This window comes from Corapipo altera, unplaced genomic scaffold, assembly GCF_003945725.1.
Source record: "Corapipo altera isolate COAL_440 unplaced genomic scaffold, ASM394572v1 359, whole genome shotgun sequence".
In the NCBI taxonomy this organism is placed as follows: Eukaryota; Metazoa; Chordata; class Aves; order Passeriformes; family Pipridae; genus Corapipo; species Corapipo altera.
In genome coordinates, this window is record NW_020884948.1 from 2,737,354 (window position 1) to 2,754,329 (window position 16,976).

At 41.6% G+C, this 16,976-nt stretch overlaps 1 protein-coding gene across 4 annotated transcripts in view; it reads right to left on the reverse strand.

Annotated features, from left to right (window-relative positions):
- NFATC1 (nuclear factor of activated T cells 1) overlaps nt 1–16,976 on the reverse strand; it is a 128,710-nt gene that overhangs the window by 20,298 nt on the left and 91,436 nt on the right. For 3 of the 4 annotated variants that reach the window (XM_027662755.1, XM_027662753.1, XM_027662754.1), the window contains one exon: nt 11,300–11,679. In XM_027662755.1, coding sequence (XP_027518556.1) covers nt 11,300–11,679 — 380 coding nt within the window. Of the gene's footprint in view, nt 1–10,992; nt 11,189–11,299; nt 11,680–16,976 lie in introns of all 4 variants that reach the window. The other variant, XM_027662758.1, reaches the window with a different exon arrangement.

A 16,976-nucleotide genomic window follows, 5' to 3' on the forward strand; every position in this document is an offset into this window, starting at 1 on the left:
TTGTACCAATTTACTTTCAGATAAACTCCTCTCTCTCACACTCACACTCATCCTTTCCTCTCTTCTTCCAGAATTCATCTTTGCTCATCATTTTTTTCCCTTTTTTTTCTTTTTTTACGGGGATGCTATATTTAACCTTTCTCTCATTTCTCTTTTTCTCAAGCGTTCTCTCACTCTAATTATACCACCAGGTAGTTTCACAGCCATACTCGAAGTCTGAAACTTTAAAATGCTTGCTGACTGTGCTACAGCTTCATGAAAAAGCTTCTATTTTATTTTTTTTAGTAAGTTTCCTAAATAGAATACATTTATATACACACATGCACTTGCCTGTACTTGTCACAAAGGGCCTCAAACCTTCAAATGTGCTGAATCCTCTACAGGGAGCAGCCCCATGCAGAACCCCTGTTTTGACTGAGGGTCCTGGAGTCCTGCAACACAGATCTGCCTCTGCCAGCAAACACAGACCAACTCAGCTGAGGGCTTCAGCTATCTCTGGACTTGTAAATTAGCAACTAAAATACTGCAAGAAGATGCTTTTGCATTAGCATGTCTTTCTGACAAACGTTTCCTTGACTTCAGCACTGCTGGTTCCTCTTTAAGACTTTAGTTTACCATTGAAATAGCATGAAAGGTAAGTCTAAACCCTCTAAACTGAAAGGTGATGGGCACCTTTATCTCTACAACTCTGACTATGTGCTGAACAGGGCAGAAATCAGCAGTCTGTCTGGTAATAATGGAGGTTCACAGGTTCCTATCAAGTGGTGATCTGACACAGTTCATCCAGTGAGTCTGTGGTTTAAATAGACTACAGTGTGTTTGTCTGACCTGTAAAGGTCCAGCATGGGTTTCCAGAACCAGTGAGAGAGTTCCTGGGAAGTTCTCTGAAGCAGCCATTGCCACCACATTGGCCCGCTGATGCAAAAAGCAGTCTTCTCTCTGTGGTTGATGGCACTTTCTGCCCTAGGATCAGTTTTGCTTCTTTTTCTTTTATAATGAGTTCTTCCCTCATGCTAACATACTCTCTATGTGGAAGAAAAAAAAACAAGAAAAAAATCCCTGAGAACTATTTCAAAGTAGAGCTCAAGGTCTGGAGTAGAGCAGATATCTCCATCTCTGGTGGCCCTTCCAGAGAGATCTTGTGCAGTGCCTGGCTGAGGTACAACTTGCCAGAACTTGGCCCCATTATAACTCTCTGCAAAACCACGATTTGCATTGCATCAATTCTAGCAACATCAGGAAACTGTAGCCTTTGACTGCTGCGGCCCACAGGACACCTCTCTATTGTGTGGTGCCATTGTTAATAGTCAATGAGCCAGGGAATTTTCTCAGAAGAAAGAAAACAAACAAGAGTGTGTAACTGAAAAAAATCCAGACCAGTTTCTCTGCTAACCTCTTTTAATATGACGATTTCACACACAGTCACTTTAGACTGAGAAGAACATTTGAACCTCCCAGTACTACTGACCCAGAGACATTACTATAAGGAGATGATGGCTGGAGAAGCTGTTAATGCCTTATGCAGATGCTCTGAGTTGAAAGCCCTCGAGTCAATAGCTGAGTACAAGTGCAGCGTGGAGCTTGGTGGAACACAGAGTCATCACAGGGAAAAAAAAGAAGCCAACTAATAGCAAAAAAAATTATCTTTGCCAGTTGCTTAAGTCTTCCAAATTAATAACTGGATAGCAAAAGCTGGGATGCCAGCACCAGTGACAACCACAGCTCAAAGATGTGCAGCAGCATGGAACCAGTTTTCAGAGCTGCAATGGGCATTTCGGTTCAGAAACTAACTGTGCACAACACAACATCCACAGGATGGGCTTCTCTACCTGACATCATGTTTCTAAAAGCTTTTACTCAGCACGCACCTGTAGATTTTCAGAAAAGTCAGCCATGAGTAGAAGAGACTTAGATCACTTTTGCCCATGACAACTACAAGGATGCAAAAGAATTAGAATACTAAATCTTACAGTTCATTTCATATATAGCTTATTTCATCCACACTATATATGCATATGGATTTGCTTATACAGGATAGAAGTAAAGGTTAAAATAAATATTCTTCAGGTTTTTATTTTTGGAGGATTCTGTTGTGACCCAAAATAGCATTTTTTCTACTTCTTAAGTAATTTGCAGAAGATTTTGCTTATGAGGTGGCAATGAAACGTATTTTCCCTGAAGCATTAGAAAAAGAACTGACTGCTGTTCCCAGGCTATCAAAATGGATTTGTAATATCTATAGCAATACCTATTCTGCAATCCCAATGCTATCACAAGAGTTATGAAATGAAACAAATCTTCACCTCTAGCTCCCACATAAATCTAACATCAAGAGCAATCTTTAAAGCACAGATGTAAAACATCAAATCTTGTCTTCTGCACTCTCATATGGCTGCAGATGGGTCAAAATTAAGTAAAAAATCAATGTTTTAGTTGTGCAGAGGAAAGGCAAGTAAGGAATGTTCTTGTGCACACATGATGCTTGGATAACATGAGCTGTAACTACATAAGGACCAAAGAATTTAATCCCTTAATTATGGACTTTGATAGCCTATAGCATTGCTTTTTCAAGACTGTTCAAGTGCTCATATTGCAATTTACTTGTTCAGGAACAATGCAGCTTGGGAGTTTTGACACACTTGCAGCACCGTCTCGCTTTCTGCTGTTTGCCATGCAGTAGGCTTCATAGCGTGCAAAATGTAGAAGACCTACTGACAAAGTGAGGCCTGTAAAGTGGGCTGTAGAGTGCTGGTCCAGCTCCCCAGTTTGCTGACAAACCCAGCCAGCCTAGCCAACGAAGAATAGGACCATAGTTTTCCTACTGTATTTCTTACTCACCAATTGTTCCCAGGTATTTTCAATGTCCAGACTTTGCAGACTTCCTCAGTGACAGAGGAGGAGGGGAACATTTTGAGGGTCTGGTTTTTTTCATAAGATTCCTCCCTGCCTGGAGATAAGCCTATTGTGGAAAGCCTGTGCCCCCTTTGGTTGCAATCAGCATTAGCTCCTAAAAGAGGAGGAAAGACGTGGAGCCAGGTTATCAAGCAGCCTGCTCTCAGCAGCAATGGTCAAGACACTATCAGGCCCCTGACCAAGCCCCCAGATGTCCAGCAGACACAGATGAAACAGTGGTGCCGTGCAGAAATCTGCTAGGGAAAACTCCCTCTCTGCCTATCAGGGACCAGGTTTCCATGAATGCAGCTATTATGTGCACTGTAACTACCAGCCACACGCTTGGTCCCGTTCCCAACAAACCCAGAGGGAATGGTGTTAATGACTTAAAGTGGGAGCAGAGGCAGGCCCTCCAGAGCTTGGGGATCCAGGAGCTTGCCAGTGCCTCACCAAGAGTGCCATCCATAAAGTCAGGGAGTCTGCTCATGAGAGTGCTTCCTCTGACACGTATGTGTTTGCTGGCAGCTTGCTCTAGCCCAGCTCTGCCGAGGCGCAGTGGGGGTCTGTGTCACATTGTGCTCCCTCGAGAAGAGGAGGCTGCTACCACAACTTCCCCAGCAGTGTTTTGCCAGAACGGGTTCAGGACACAGGAGCATGGAGGCCGACCAGGAGGTACAAGGCCACACCTGACCAGCTAACATTGCTCAGCTCAGCAGAAACAATTCAAACAACAACATATTCCTAAAATACTTTGCATCGGGACAAAGCTTTCTCACGAAGCTTCTGCAAGCCATGTATTTTCCTTGGCACTGCTCCAGGCTTAAAAGCAGATGTAAATGTTGCCAAGGCTCAGATACAGCAACTTCTTCTCTCCCAATCACCAGAGAAAACTTACAGAAAATAACCAACAAAACCTTTACCATTTGAAATAGCAACGCCAACAGCCATTAATATGGAAATAGAAGAATGAATTGGGCACAGGAGTCAGTAGAGACTTCTTCCCCAGCAAACTGCACAGCCACCAGCAGGGCTGCTGTGCCAAGTAGCTCTTGGCTGTAAAGAGGGGGAGCAATACAGCTTCAGCCGAGCACTTAATGACTCCAAATGTTAACATGAAGGTGTGTGTGCAAAAAAGCAAATCTGTTTTTTCGGCACTAAAAATACTGCTTTCTGCAGCTTTCCCGTTGCTGGGCCAGCTTCCTGCTCCCTCTGCCAGTGTCTGCCATCACTGAATGGGGCTGGAGCCACTAAGGACTTCTCCGAAGGGACCGGACACTTCCTTGAAAGTCTGAGACTCCCTGGAAATCTAAGTGCTGATGTTGAAAGAAAGCAAAGTTCCCTACTGTATTTCACAGCATATCTCAGCTAAGAGGTAGGCAGGTCTGCCCTAAGGGCAACTGCACACCTGGGGCTGGAGAAAACCAGGAGAAACACCTAGTCTGGTCATCTGCGCTTCTGGGGGCTTTCTTCTGGTGGGGCTCCTGGGAGACCCAATTCATCAAACCCACTAGAAACAGCAAAACACTATCCCCATGGGTGTGTGGTTTCGTGTAACAGGATACCCCTCCAACCCAGACACGCAAGTCCACTGAAGGTCTGACTTGAACGCATTACTTCAGCCCTCCCATACTCATCGCCTACAACCCAAGCCCCAAATGTTAACGACTCAGCATGTTTTATCACAGTAGCATGTACACTTTCAATCATCATTAGAGACGAGGAGGGTCTAGGCTCAGGCACTACGCCAGGTTAAGCAAAACTTTCCATGAGGAAAGCTATTTGTTTTCTCCCAGAGCTGCGAGGTTTGGCCAAGAGGGAGGGAGGGAAAAGCTTGCCCAAGCCAGACCAAAGTGTAGACAGTGTTACTGGGCTTTGCAGACTACCTGCGTGTTGTTCTAATGACATTTGGACTACTGGAAATCACTGAGTGAACTCAGGAGTTTTCAAAGGCATAATTGTGGCAGAAGCAGACTAAACTTAGTGCCTCAAGAGCCAATCGCTTTAATCATGAAGCTGAGATGTATGAAAAAGGATACATTTCAGCAAAAGAATAATTCTGTCTGCTATGGTTCCTGTTCAAATAAACTATATCACCAAACCACGTGCATTTCCAGAATATAGAGGAGTAAAAAAAGAACATATGGTTTAGAGGCAAAAAACTTTCATATATACTGCATAGGAGATATATGGACTTGTCAGACATCTAACAGTTCAACGCTGTAAGCAATTCATGGGAATGACATTAGCAATAGCTCATATTACATCCAGGAGTTACAGCTTTTACTGCAAAAGTTATTTTTAAAAGAGCCATGTTTAAAATGAAATGGCTGGCAGGGCTGCAGCTTTCAGTAACACTTTACCTGTGGTTTTGCCACTTTTACATACTTATTGGGGGCTTAGTGCTCCCAATTTACCTTTTCAGAGTAAAATAAAAGTCGCAATGAGTGCATTCATTGGCACGGTGCTATAAAACTCACAGCTGTGCAAAGACAATCACAAGAACAAAAGCCTCCTTGTTTTAAAAAAGATGATTATGTGGTTCTGATACTTTTTCTTAGCCACATATCCAAACATCAGATACCTTTGTTTATGACCTGTGTATTTTCATCTTACTACACAAAGATTTATAGATCCAATCAAGTCAAGATCAGGATAGAGACCTTTATGAAAGCATTCATGTGGAGAGGAGGAGGTTGAATTAATATACAAAACTTCAAACAGGGGATCTGTCATTCAGATATTGTTATTTCACTTCTGGCTCCTACACAGGACTCAGGACGTTCTGGAGAACAATTTTTTCAACAGCATGTGGAACCTTGGCCCCACGGCCAGCAATGGGAGCGTGATGGTGATTTCAACAAAGCTGGGACTGCACCTCAAAAGTAGATATTACAACCCAGGAAAAGCTTGAAGAAGCTGAGATCTTCAGCTTCAGTACTCAAGCCCACCTTAAAGAATACTCCAGGATACTGCTTTGCTTTAATTTAAAAACTGCTTTTGTGAAGTTCTGTGCATTGATATAACAAATGGGATTACACATTTACAATACACCTTGAAATCTGCTGAGAATGTAAGTCATACGTTTTTTCCTGTGCTTCCCCCTTGCTTTTTCAAAATAGTTTCATTTTCATCTGTAATAAAAACTACATTCTTTGGTGTGTCTAACAGCAGGAAATAATTTCACAACTGAGCATCATTCTGCTGCAGGAAAAATATCCAATAGCTATTGGGAGTGCCAGTTAAAAACTGAAAAATGTTTCTTGGCATTAGCATGCTTAATTGACCTCTCTCCATCCTGGTGAAAGGAAAGATTTGGAGCTCAGTTCCGTGTTCCACTCAGGCTACACTAGGTACAGGAAAGGGAAATGGGTATAAGGAAGGTGATTTCAAGTCACCTTCAGCATCTCCTGTTGTAAGCCTGGCCAGTTCCCAGATGCCTGCCTCTGGCTGGGGGTTTCTTCTACCACTAAGAAAAGCAACTAAAATTTTGAAAATTTATCTGAGCTGCCCTAGTTAACAGAAAAGAAGGAGGACTAGCTCAAGAGCAGACTAGCACAGCTTTTGATCCAAGTACTAGCTACACGAGCACATAGAGGAGTACATTCAAAAGTGAGATATGGATTAAGTAAATGATCACATCTGGTTCAAGGGACCAGGAAGAATTCTCATCAGCTTGTAGCTTCCCCAAACTAGCCATCTCTTTGGGTAATGATAATCCACTTCATGCCCCAAAGGGGCTCTACAGCACAGCAGATACAGCAATACCCAAATAAAATGTTTTCTCTTAAAAGCAATTACAGCATAGACTTGTACTGAAGAAGTCCCTCAAGCCTGCCTGCCTAGTGATTTTCCATGAGTTCCACCACCCCAGCATCCCACACTACTCCCAGGTTAGCTCTGAAACAGAAACGTCACTTAACCTTCACTGTCTAAGGCAGGGGTGGCACATGCACACAGAGACATTGTCAGCCCTGGCATCATCTACCAGGGTGCCCCAGTGCCCTGCAGGTTTCTGCAAGAGCTCCTGGCACAGAGAACAGGAGACACTTTCTCTCCCACTGCAAAGGACCATAGGCTCTTGCAGAGGACCAAAACAGGCATAAATGTCACCATTTCAACCACTTTTAATCAGATTTTCCTGTGAAAGCAGCAAAGGCAGTCAGCCATAATCTTTACTAGGAGGTTGAACACAAAATTATTTGAAACGGGTGCTGCTATACAAGCCAGATACCTTTCAGTATCAAGAGCATAGCCATAATATATCAGGTATCACTTTATGGTGTGAGTTTTAAATATGTTCTATATGTGGAATCATATATTCACATACTGAAAGGGACAGTACATTTAATGAATAGCCCAGGTGGCTACTGTGGATTTTGATTTAAAACAAATTGCCAAGACCAAAACTTATTTGTCAAAATCGAAGTCACTTCGTGGGCTCCCTTTATATCACTTCAGGTGCCCACTATTACCAAAGCAGAAAAATGTCATATAAAGGATATGTATCTACATAAATTCATTGACTCTTTTTTTCCATCTATACTTTGCAGTGTAGATGGTCTATATTTGGACATACTCCAAAACAAAAGGAATGAATATTTCTTTGAACCCATAAGCTGAAACCAAAAAAATTTCTGTTTATACCTGATCCAAAAATGCTATGCATATATTAGATGTATAAATCAAACCTCCTTAAAGTGGTAAACAAGCAGCCAAAATTTTATGAAATATCACCTGGGAAAACCAGCTGGGTATTTTATTTGTCTGGCAGTCCCATAAGTATGTTAGATGTCTATACTTCACACTTCTTAAATACTTTTAGGTAAAACTGGATATATAAATAGCTACAAGCACTCTACTAAAAAAAAAAAAAAAGAGGAACCCTCCTTACTCATGGATATGATATTCTGGATTCATGGATTTGATATTCTGGTTTTCAGAATACAGCCATAAGGTACTACAGATATCTCTCCTCCAACAAGAAAAACACTTAGAGGTGGATATGATACCAGTAATAAACAATGGTGATGGCTTAAAAGTTCCTATTTAAAAAAAAAAAATCAGGCACATGAAAGACTAGTTGCTCCCATTTGGCATGAGCCACTTGCCAAAACCCATTGTCCCTTATTCCATGGTTATAGCCAGAGATCTGAATGAAATAGTGCCAGGCACAAAGTCATTGCATACGTGCATTGCCTTTTCCGTGCCCATCTCAGTGAGCAGCACCTCCTGGGACACCAGGAGCAATTACTGGTGGTTTCCAGGCAGTCACTGTAGTAGCCAAACTACCCTTTGAGACTGTGCCATGGAGCCCTTCTGTAAATGATAGGTGAGCTTGAGAAGGGGATTTTTAACTGAGACAGGATGAGCTGATTAGATAGTTGCTGGGGAGATAAGATCACATCAGACGTGTGGCTTCAACTCACACTTACTCTGGCCTATGGATGGGCTGCTGCCAGCGGGAGTGGTCCTGTGGCACCCCTCAACTCACAGCGCCAGACTTCCTGCCCCTCTCGAGGGCTGAACCCAGTGCTTGGACAAAGGGCATGTGGTTCCTTGAGCTGACCCAAGAGAAAACTATGTGGGTTTTGCTATTTTGGGCAGGCTAATTTTTCATTAGCTCCATAATCAATTGATATGACTCAAAGGAAGCAGCAAGAACATGTGACTGAGAGCAAGACGGATTGAGGCTACCCTTTCCACTGGAGCCTGCAGTTACATCAGATTAAACGGAATGTGAAACCAATGTCTGCAGTGGTGGTGAAAAGGCTGCCTTCATGAAATGCATATAGCATAGACCCAAGTAGGCTTCCAGCCTGAGCCACAGTTCTGCGCTCCTGTGCTGTGAGCCTGAGGCATGACAGAGCTCTGAATGGTTTGAACAGGGGGGCTTGGCCACAACAAGTCCAACAAGACATGCTTCCTGCCTTTACCCCACATACTTTCTCTCTTAACTGCCCAGACACTGAGACAAATATAAAGATGATAGTAGTCCACTCCAGATTACTACAAGGGCTTCATTTTGTCAACACAAAACATGGAGTGGATGACCTTTCCTTTCAGGTAGTGTGATAAGGTTTAGATATGAAAGGGCAACTTACGTGGGTTACACTCCATCAGTGTGAACCCTAAGACAAACCTAAATATCAGTTTAGCCATTTCTGATCAACCCCTTTAGAGGAAATTGGTGGTATATAATTTTTGGAAGTTCAAAAGGTTGGGTTTTTTCCTATTATATTCTGTTACCAGGACTGTTATATCTATGAATTCTTTCTTGGTCTATAGTTCTTGTAGAACAATTTTGATAGCCTGCTGAATGCCAAAGGGAAGTATATATCTGGATCTGGCTAGCTGAAGAAATCTCCAAAGTCAACCTCAAGTTTCAGGGCAGATGTACAAGATGCCTTCTACAATTACTTCTGATCATCTGTTAGAGAGTTGGTGCGCATGTGTGTCCAGAAGAGGGGACAGAAGAGAGATGAGGTTAAAGGCTAAATTATTTATGCTTTGTCAGAGAGAATGAGCACTGCTGAAAAAAACCTAAAACCTCTCAGAACACATGGTTGCCAGTTCCTCTGTTCCTCCAGGAGAAACCTCAAGTAGACATGGCTAAGGAGCTTCATTCACCCTTCATCTGTGAGATGCAGTCCCATCTCTCTTGGAGAGACCAGCCAAAGGCAACTTTCATGGTTCTTTCAGAGGAGTAGTTGCTGGATTTTTGAGAGGTAAGGCAGGAAGACTGCCCATTTCTCATGCTTTTCTAGAAAGACAGCTATAAACTTGGTTTAGTTTTTATCTGAATTCTCCTCCTTCCATATACAACTTCTGTTTTCTCTCAAAACCTAAATTTGGCCATGGCTTTTTGTTTTGGTTTGCGTACATTTCTCCTTTTGTTGAAATTTTACTCCTTACAGCACAGACAAGTGGTAAAAATGTCTGCTATATGAAAAAAACCTTGTCACAAAGATTTGTTGTGCATAATTTTAGTGAACTAAATTCCTGATTAGGAAAAATTCCTTAGACCTGTCTATCATGTAACCAATAATAACTTCTGCTAAGAAAAATAATTTTTCTATAGTTGAAAAGCAAAGGGCTGCTATTCAGGCTCCAAAATATTAACTTGCAATCCTAATTCAGTGAGTAGCATGCTGTTTAAAATAGAATGACAAAATGTCCTTTTTAAAAAAAACCAGTGCAATGAATTGTCTTTAAATTCTCCCTCAAGGACAATCACGTTCAGATGTTCCTTGGCACCAATTAGTTTCAATGTAGCCACTTAAGAGGCATCTCTTCTTCAAACAGAATGGTATGTTATATAAAGTTATGTGGCTATTGGAAGGGAACTCACATACTGCATTAAGGTGAAGGACCAGAATACTATTGGGATGCTTAGCAGCAAATGCTAAATCGCAGTTCAGTGAGGTCACATAATCAAATTCCATATTATCCCTTTTATTACATTCAACTAATAAATCTTTGGAAACTAGAGTGTGACAAGTTTATCACAGTATTTTAACTTTTCGGTGGTGCATGGAGAATATATACATACAGAATCTTACGAAAGAAAAAAAAATCATCAGCAAGGCCACAAGAAGAATGGCAAAAACCCAGTCTTAATGCCAGATGCAAACAGACTGAAAAGTTATGCTGATAGATGTGCCTCCATTTTCAATTTGAACCTTCTCAACTAAGTAGAGCAGTTTATCATTTAGTTCCAGTGAACAGATTTGCACATCAGACATTTCACTGCATTATGAATGGGACAATGTTAAATATGTTTTCACTGCAGCTCCACAGGTCACTGGTGTGGGCATAAGCCAAGAACATACAGTTACGGTTATTACAACATAGCTGTCGGTCATGCAGCTAGCTCTATGCTAACTAACAGCATTTAATGCTTAGATAATGTGGTTTCATTATCACAAATGGAATGAGAGGGCCCTTTCCTGTATAGAGACAATCCAAGCGAAAGTCTGCACCATTCCACCAGGCTGTTAATTGAACTTTTTTTCCACCAGGATTCAAAAGAAGGAGGGGGTTAAGGGAACTCACTGATAAGAGCAACATGGTGAATGCAAACCTATGCTGCAGAAGACTTACCATCATCCAGGTACATCTGGTCCAATTCCTCAGGTTCTCGCTTGATCGTTACAGGAATAGGGGCCAAATTATGATTACTTTCCTCATGCAACTCTGGCAATGACAGTGGTTGGGTTGTTGGAGACTCATTTCTGTGAACCTTCGGCAGTTGCTGCTGCTGTTGACCCATTATGGATGAGTGAGTTGGACTGCAGGACTGCAAATAGGTTGGCTCTTGGGTAACAGATGGAACTGGAGAAGAGGGACTGTTGGGATAGAGTGTTTGTTGATAACCAAGGGGACAGCTACTGCTCAGATGTTGACTCACCTGCGGCTGCAGCATGATGTGAGATGATTGCTCGGAGGAGCTTGGGTGCACAACTATAGACCTTGGCACTTCCTGTATGGTGGGGACACCTCCAGCGGGCTGTTGAAGTCCAAGGTGACTGTGGCCCGGGTTGGGGATGCACTTGTAAGGAGACGATGAAAGGTCGTGCAGCTTGGGGCTTGCATTGGGAGAGGGTGACATCACGGCGTTTCTCTGCTGACAGGAGGCAAAGCCAGCCACGAGGCACGAACCAGGATCAGGGGGCATCATGATCTGCTGGCTGTAGTATGGTTTAGAGAGAGGGCTTAAGCCTTGGTTCATTGGTCCACAGGTTTGAGCAGGCTCATAGTCATCTGTGGGTTCTGTTTTTATAATTGGAACTGTTAAAAGAAAAAAGGTTTTAAATAAACATGAGTTGCGTATTGGTATGATCAAGTTGGCTTGTGGCTAGGATACCCTTTGCAAAACAAACAACGTCGTGAATAAGACTCTGTGTGTCTTTTGCCTAGTTCTCCCACCCTATAAAAAAAATGAATGAGTCATCAGCACAAGAAAGTCACAGCTGGTTCTAATATTGAAAAGGACTATTTTCTTTGGACTCTCCTCCAGCACTAATGTGCTATAAAAATCTATTTGCAAATAACTGAGCTTCAGTGGAAGCTTTGGACCCAAGGGCTCCATGGATTTGTAGTAATCAAGGCAAGAATTTTAACTTGGATATACTACTGCAGTTCCACAGCTACTGATGGCTCATTTGATAAATGTCTGCACACTCAGTAAACTGGAGTATAATAAGGTAGAGATGGGGCTTTCAGAGTTCAGTGAAAGTAAAGTTGCAATGATACATGACAAACTGCTATGTACAAGAAGTTTTCAATTATGGGGATATTTTTGAAAGATAAGATATGGTTTATTTAGTTTTTAATTTCTGCCAATGCCAACTCCTGAGAAATGTTAGTCAGTCTCTGTCTACCAAGAAAAACTGATTCCTGTTCCAGACATTTGCTTACTTGTTCCAAAAGATGCCCTACTGAGCTGTCAATTCTCTAAAAACTACGAGAATCTGGACAGAAATGACAGTCAATGAGCATCAACTCAGTCATGACAAGTGCAGAGCTGCTTTCTCAAATCAGAGAAGATCCTTCCTCAAATCACAGTGTCTTTTCAACACTGGCTTTCTCTCTCAAATCAAGGGGAGGTGCCTTTGAAGCTTCTGCTACAACAGATGCAGTGCAGAGGTAAAAGACTTCTCCATCAGGAAAATTATAAATAATAGAGCCAGCCTGGTCTGTAGATGTATTTTTTTCTAGGCAGATGCAACTCTAATGCATACAGTGCTTGAGTATGGATGCATTTATCTTCTTTCTAAAAAATTCCAGTGACACCAGAGGATACTTTTCAGAATATTCTAATAACCAACCCATCGTGGCACAAAGTTATTAACGAAACATCTTTGCACAACTCAGCTCAGATATATGTTTTGTGTGAGTGCCTCTGACAATATTTTGCTTGTGTTTTACAAAAACTCTTATACATTGTCCTGCCATTTACTATGTTCATGTATGAGTCTTTTTGAACCCCTAAATATGCACGTGTGCATGTGTACATATAAAACCTCTTTTAACACTCGCAAATTTTGCTGGCGGTGAATGCACTTCACTACCCTTGTTTTACAGTTCCCTAGCCCCTTGTTAACTTTGTTCCTTTTATGTTCTTTTACATGTAGATGCTTGCAACACTTGTTTCAGGATTTCTAGCACCCCTAGTAAAAACAGGTAACAGATGCACAGGTGCTGCTCAAGACAAATGTGCTGGGGATAACGGACTGCCATTGGATTCCTCATAATCTTATTTTCACCACCTCATGTGCTGTACACTGGATAGCAGGGCTACTAATGCGCTTGGCTGCAGAGAAGCAGATTCCAGGTTCAGTGACAGCTTTATAAAACCACTATCACACCCTTTACGAAAATGCAAGACCAAAGAAACACACCTAGATAAACACAGTAGCTCAGATATTGTAAGAAAATACCTTCAACAAGTTCCTGAGCTAGCAAATATTCTCACATGTTTTATATTAGGTTCACTGTGCTAGCACTAACCACAGCACAGCTGGAAATATGATGGTTGTTGAACACTGAATTTTCCTAATATATCACTGTTATAGAAACACCTGTGCTAAATAATTCCAAGCTCAACCACTGCTAATACAACTCCAATAAACCCTGGAGTTGTCTGACTTGTTATAACCCAGAGAAGGGTTATAGCCCTGGCGGAAGGCAGGCTGGAGACTTTACAGAAGGCAGGTTCCTGATCTCAGGCTGGTTTCTCATTGTAGCTCTTCTACAGCACACCTTTGCTACCTGATTTGCCAAGCACCTTTTTGTCACTTTACTTTGAATTATTTTCTTTATAAAAGCAATGCCACGGGGTCCATTTGGAGGTCTGATTAGTGGCCATGAATATTGTGAATCTCTTTTTTTGTGTTGCTACACTGAAATACATGGGCTGCAACCAACAGAGGATAACCATTAAGTCCTGCACTGCACCAGGCAAAGGACTGATGGGTGGGCAGGACTCCATTCTAAAAACTCCCTTGGAGATGGTGACAGCAACCAAGGACACTCCTGGCTGCCTATACTTCAGAGTTCAGAGGGAAAATAGAGACCATTGTTAATTACAGGGCCAGTCAGGGTAGGTCACAGTAGCTTGTTTGCTAACGGTAGGTTGGTAGCCAGAGAGGGAAGCAAGAAGGGATATGAGATTAAAGTGGCACCTCCATTTTATATGACATCTGTTTACAGTGTTTTGCTCTGAACTGATACTCCTGAGCATCAGTTATTTCATATAATGGGAAACAAATTGTCTTTAAATGGCAGATACTACCTGCACTTAGGCTCAGAGGTGCCTGAACTCGTTCAACTGAATTGTCTCCACTGCCTTTTTTAATATGTTTTTTTCAGCACAGTAAAAGAAGTCACTCCTTGCTCATTATCATATATATTGTTTGTAGGCTAATCTCATAACTAGAACAGGTATCACACTGGAAGACAGGAAAAGTATTCATTCTGAAATGGTGAAGGGATTTGTATCTGACTTTTCAGGGCTTTGCTATTTGCACAGCCATTAACCCTGGGCAGAGTGAATGTATGCCTCTTACCAAACTGTGGGATGGCAACCACTCACTATCCTTTAAAAAACCACAAATGTCTTCATGAGGTACCACTTTGGAGAAGGAAGATCTCTAGGATACTTTTTTTTTCCATGAAGAACCCATTATAATGATGCAGATGATCTGGAATCAGAACTGCAAAGCTGAGCATGTCAGAAGAAATGTAAGACATTATCACTTCTCTTTTTGGGCAGACCTCAACTTTAGTATTTTACATGAATTAACAATATCACTTGACTTGTGGAGGACAGATATACCACGAATTGCCACATTACACCTGTTAACAGCTTATTTACACTACTCTGTCCTGTTACCTGCTTCTCCCTAGCCTATGTAACTTTACCAAATGGAGTAGCAAGGGCCAAAAATCTTTGCTAGTGTTTTTATTTCCAAACTCAACTCAAACTAGCTGTGGGTCTGATCTCCTGAACACTGAAAATACAATGAATGTGTCAAAAGTTGATGTAAACCACCTTATATGCTTTCTTTGAAAAGGCAACTATTTTCTTCTACTTTTCAAAGGACTGCAGAGAGCCAGAGCAAGAGCTGTGGGTATTTCAAGGCATACCTTCCAAAACCAGTGCATGAACAGCCTGCAACTGTGCTCAGTGGCTATCCACCCACCCTCATGGTGTCTGTGGTGTTACTCAAACAATTTAGAATACTCGTACGTAACACACCCTACCTACCGTCTCACTGACTTCTGGGGGACTGAGATGCTCAGCTGGGGTGAGCAACTGCAGCTGACATAGAATAGCTGAGGATACCAACCTTAGTGTCCACCTTCACCATTTTCTCCTAGGTAGGAACCGGCTTGGTTCTTTCAGAAAATCACAGATATCTGGAGTTGGACAGGACCCTCAAGGATCAAGTCCAAATCTTGGACCTGCTCAGGAGAACCCTGGGCAACCCATTGGACAAACTTCTGCACAAGGCAACACAGCAGACAGGGCTGTTCACTGGCCAGCCAGGGACCAGAGTTACCACTTACCTAGTGATTCATGCTTGATTAACTGCAAATCTTTACAAACTCAAGCTCAAAAAAGGGGTTTTGAGCCCTTTTATAGATCCTCGTGGAGGCACGGTAAGCTAGCTGCCATAATACACATCCATTTCCATCATCACTCACTTGCACAAATGAATATTTCACACAATGAGATACAGACAGTACCGTTAATTTTCTCAGGATTAATATTTAACAGAGAATAGTATTAGGATGACTAACTTCTAGCTCAAATATTTCAAATCTTAAATGACACAGTAAAACCCCACCAGCTAAAAGAGACACTCCTAGTCACACAGCAGGCCTGGACTGGCCATTAAGTGCAAAGCCCTACAGCTGTTCAGAACCTGCAAGCACTTTCAGCAGAAACCAGGCTATTTCTTAAATCCAGCAGAGCTATACCAAATAGCAACAAACATTCTGTCTCAAAACTGCTCCATGGTGCTGAGAAAGCACCCAGTCTTACAGATTCTCAGCTGGCTAGAATGAAAAATTGTGACTGAATTTGCCATATGCTGAGATTTGCCCATAATAAACTTCAGCAATGAAGCCAGAATGTGTGAAATTGTATACACAAAAGATGATACTGTTTTTACATGCAGTCGGGCTCAGAAGTAACATTATTCGTTTAGGAGACACTACTCTGCTATGGATCTGGCTCTTGCCATAAAAAGGGAAAAAAGAAGGCAAGTTTGGTTTGTATGGTGAATTTTTAAATGGCTATTACTTCACAATGCATTAGGTCAGCTGACAGACGATTTTAAACAGTGTTTGATTTTGAATATTAAAATATGACAGAGCTCACCGTTGTAAATTAGTCTGATAAGTAAATTAATTTCTGCTAATTGGTGTTCAGTGGTTCGATGATGCCTTCTTAGATTCTGAACACATGTCATTATGTCATCTAATTTAATATGAAGTTCTGAGAACCACACATTGGCAGCAGCCCTGGCTATAAATCAAAGCTTCTTACTCAGAAAGACCAGGGTTATGACATCATACTGAGGTACTGGTGGAAGACAATGGTCCTTCTGTGTGTGTCTGAATCTGGGAGAAATATTTCAGCCAGTTCTGCAAGCCCACATTAAATGAAAGGCCTTTCTAGCAGGTAAAAAGTTAATATATCAAACCTAGAAGAAAAATAATAAATCATGCACGTTCAGTAAAGGGAGTCAGAAAGTGCTCAAATATAAATTATATGTATTTTTTGACAATTCTAACAAGTCTGTTTGCTTTTACACTTTAGCAATCCAGATGGGTTTTTAAACTTTTTTGGAGGGCTGTTATTAAAATATGCAAACTGAGAAAATAAAATCATATAAATTAAACAGATGTTTATCCTGACTAACATTTAACTAACAAATTCCCATTTTCCATGTAGTATCATCAATGTAGATATTTATGGCACTATAATATATTTATTTTACCCTTAAGTTTGATTGAACCTATCCAACAAAATAGCTACCTTTCATGGTGTAGACTATGATGTAGTTCCCTGGCAC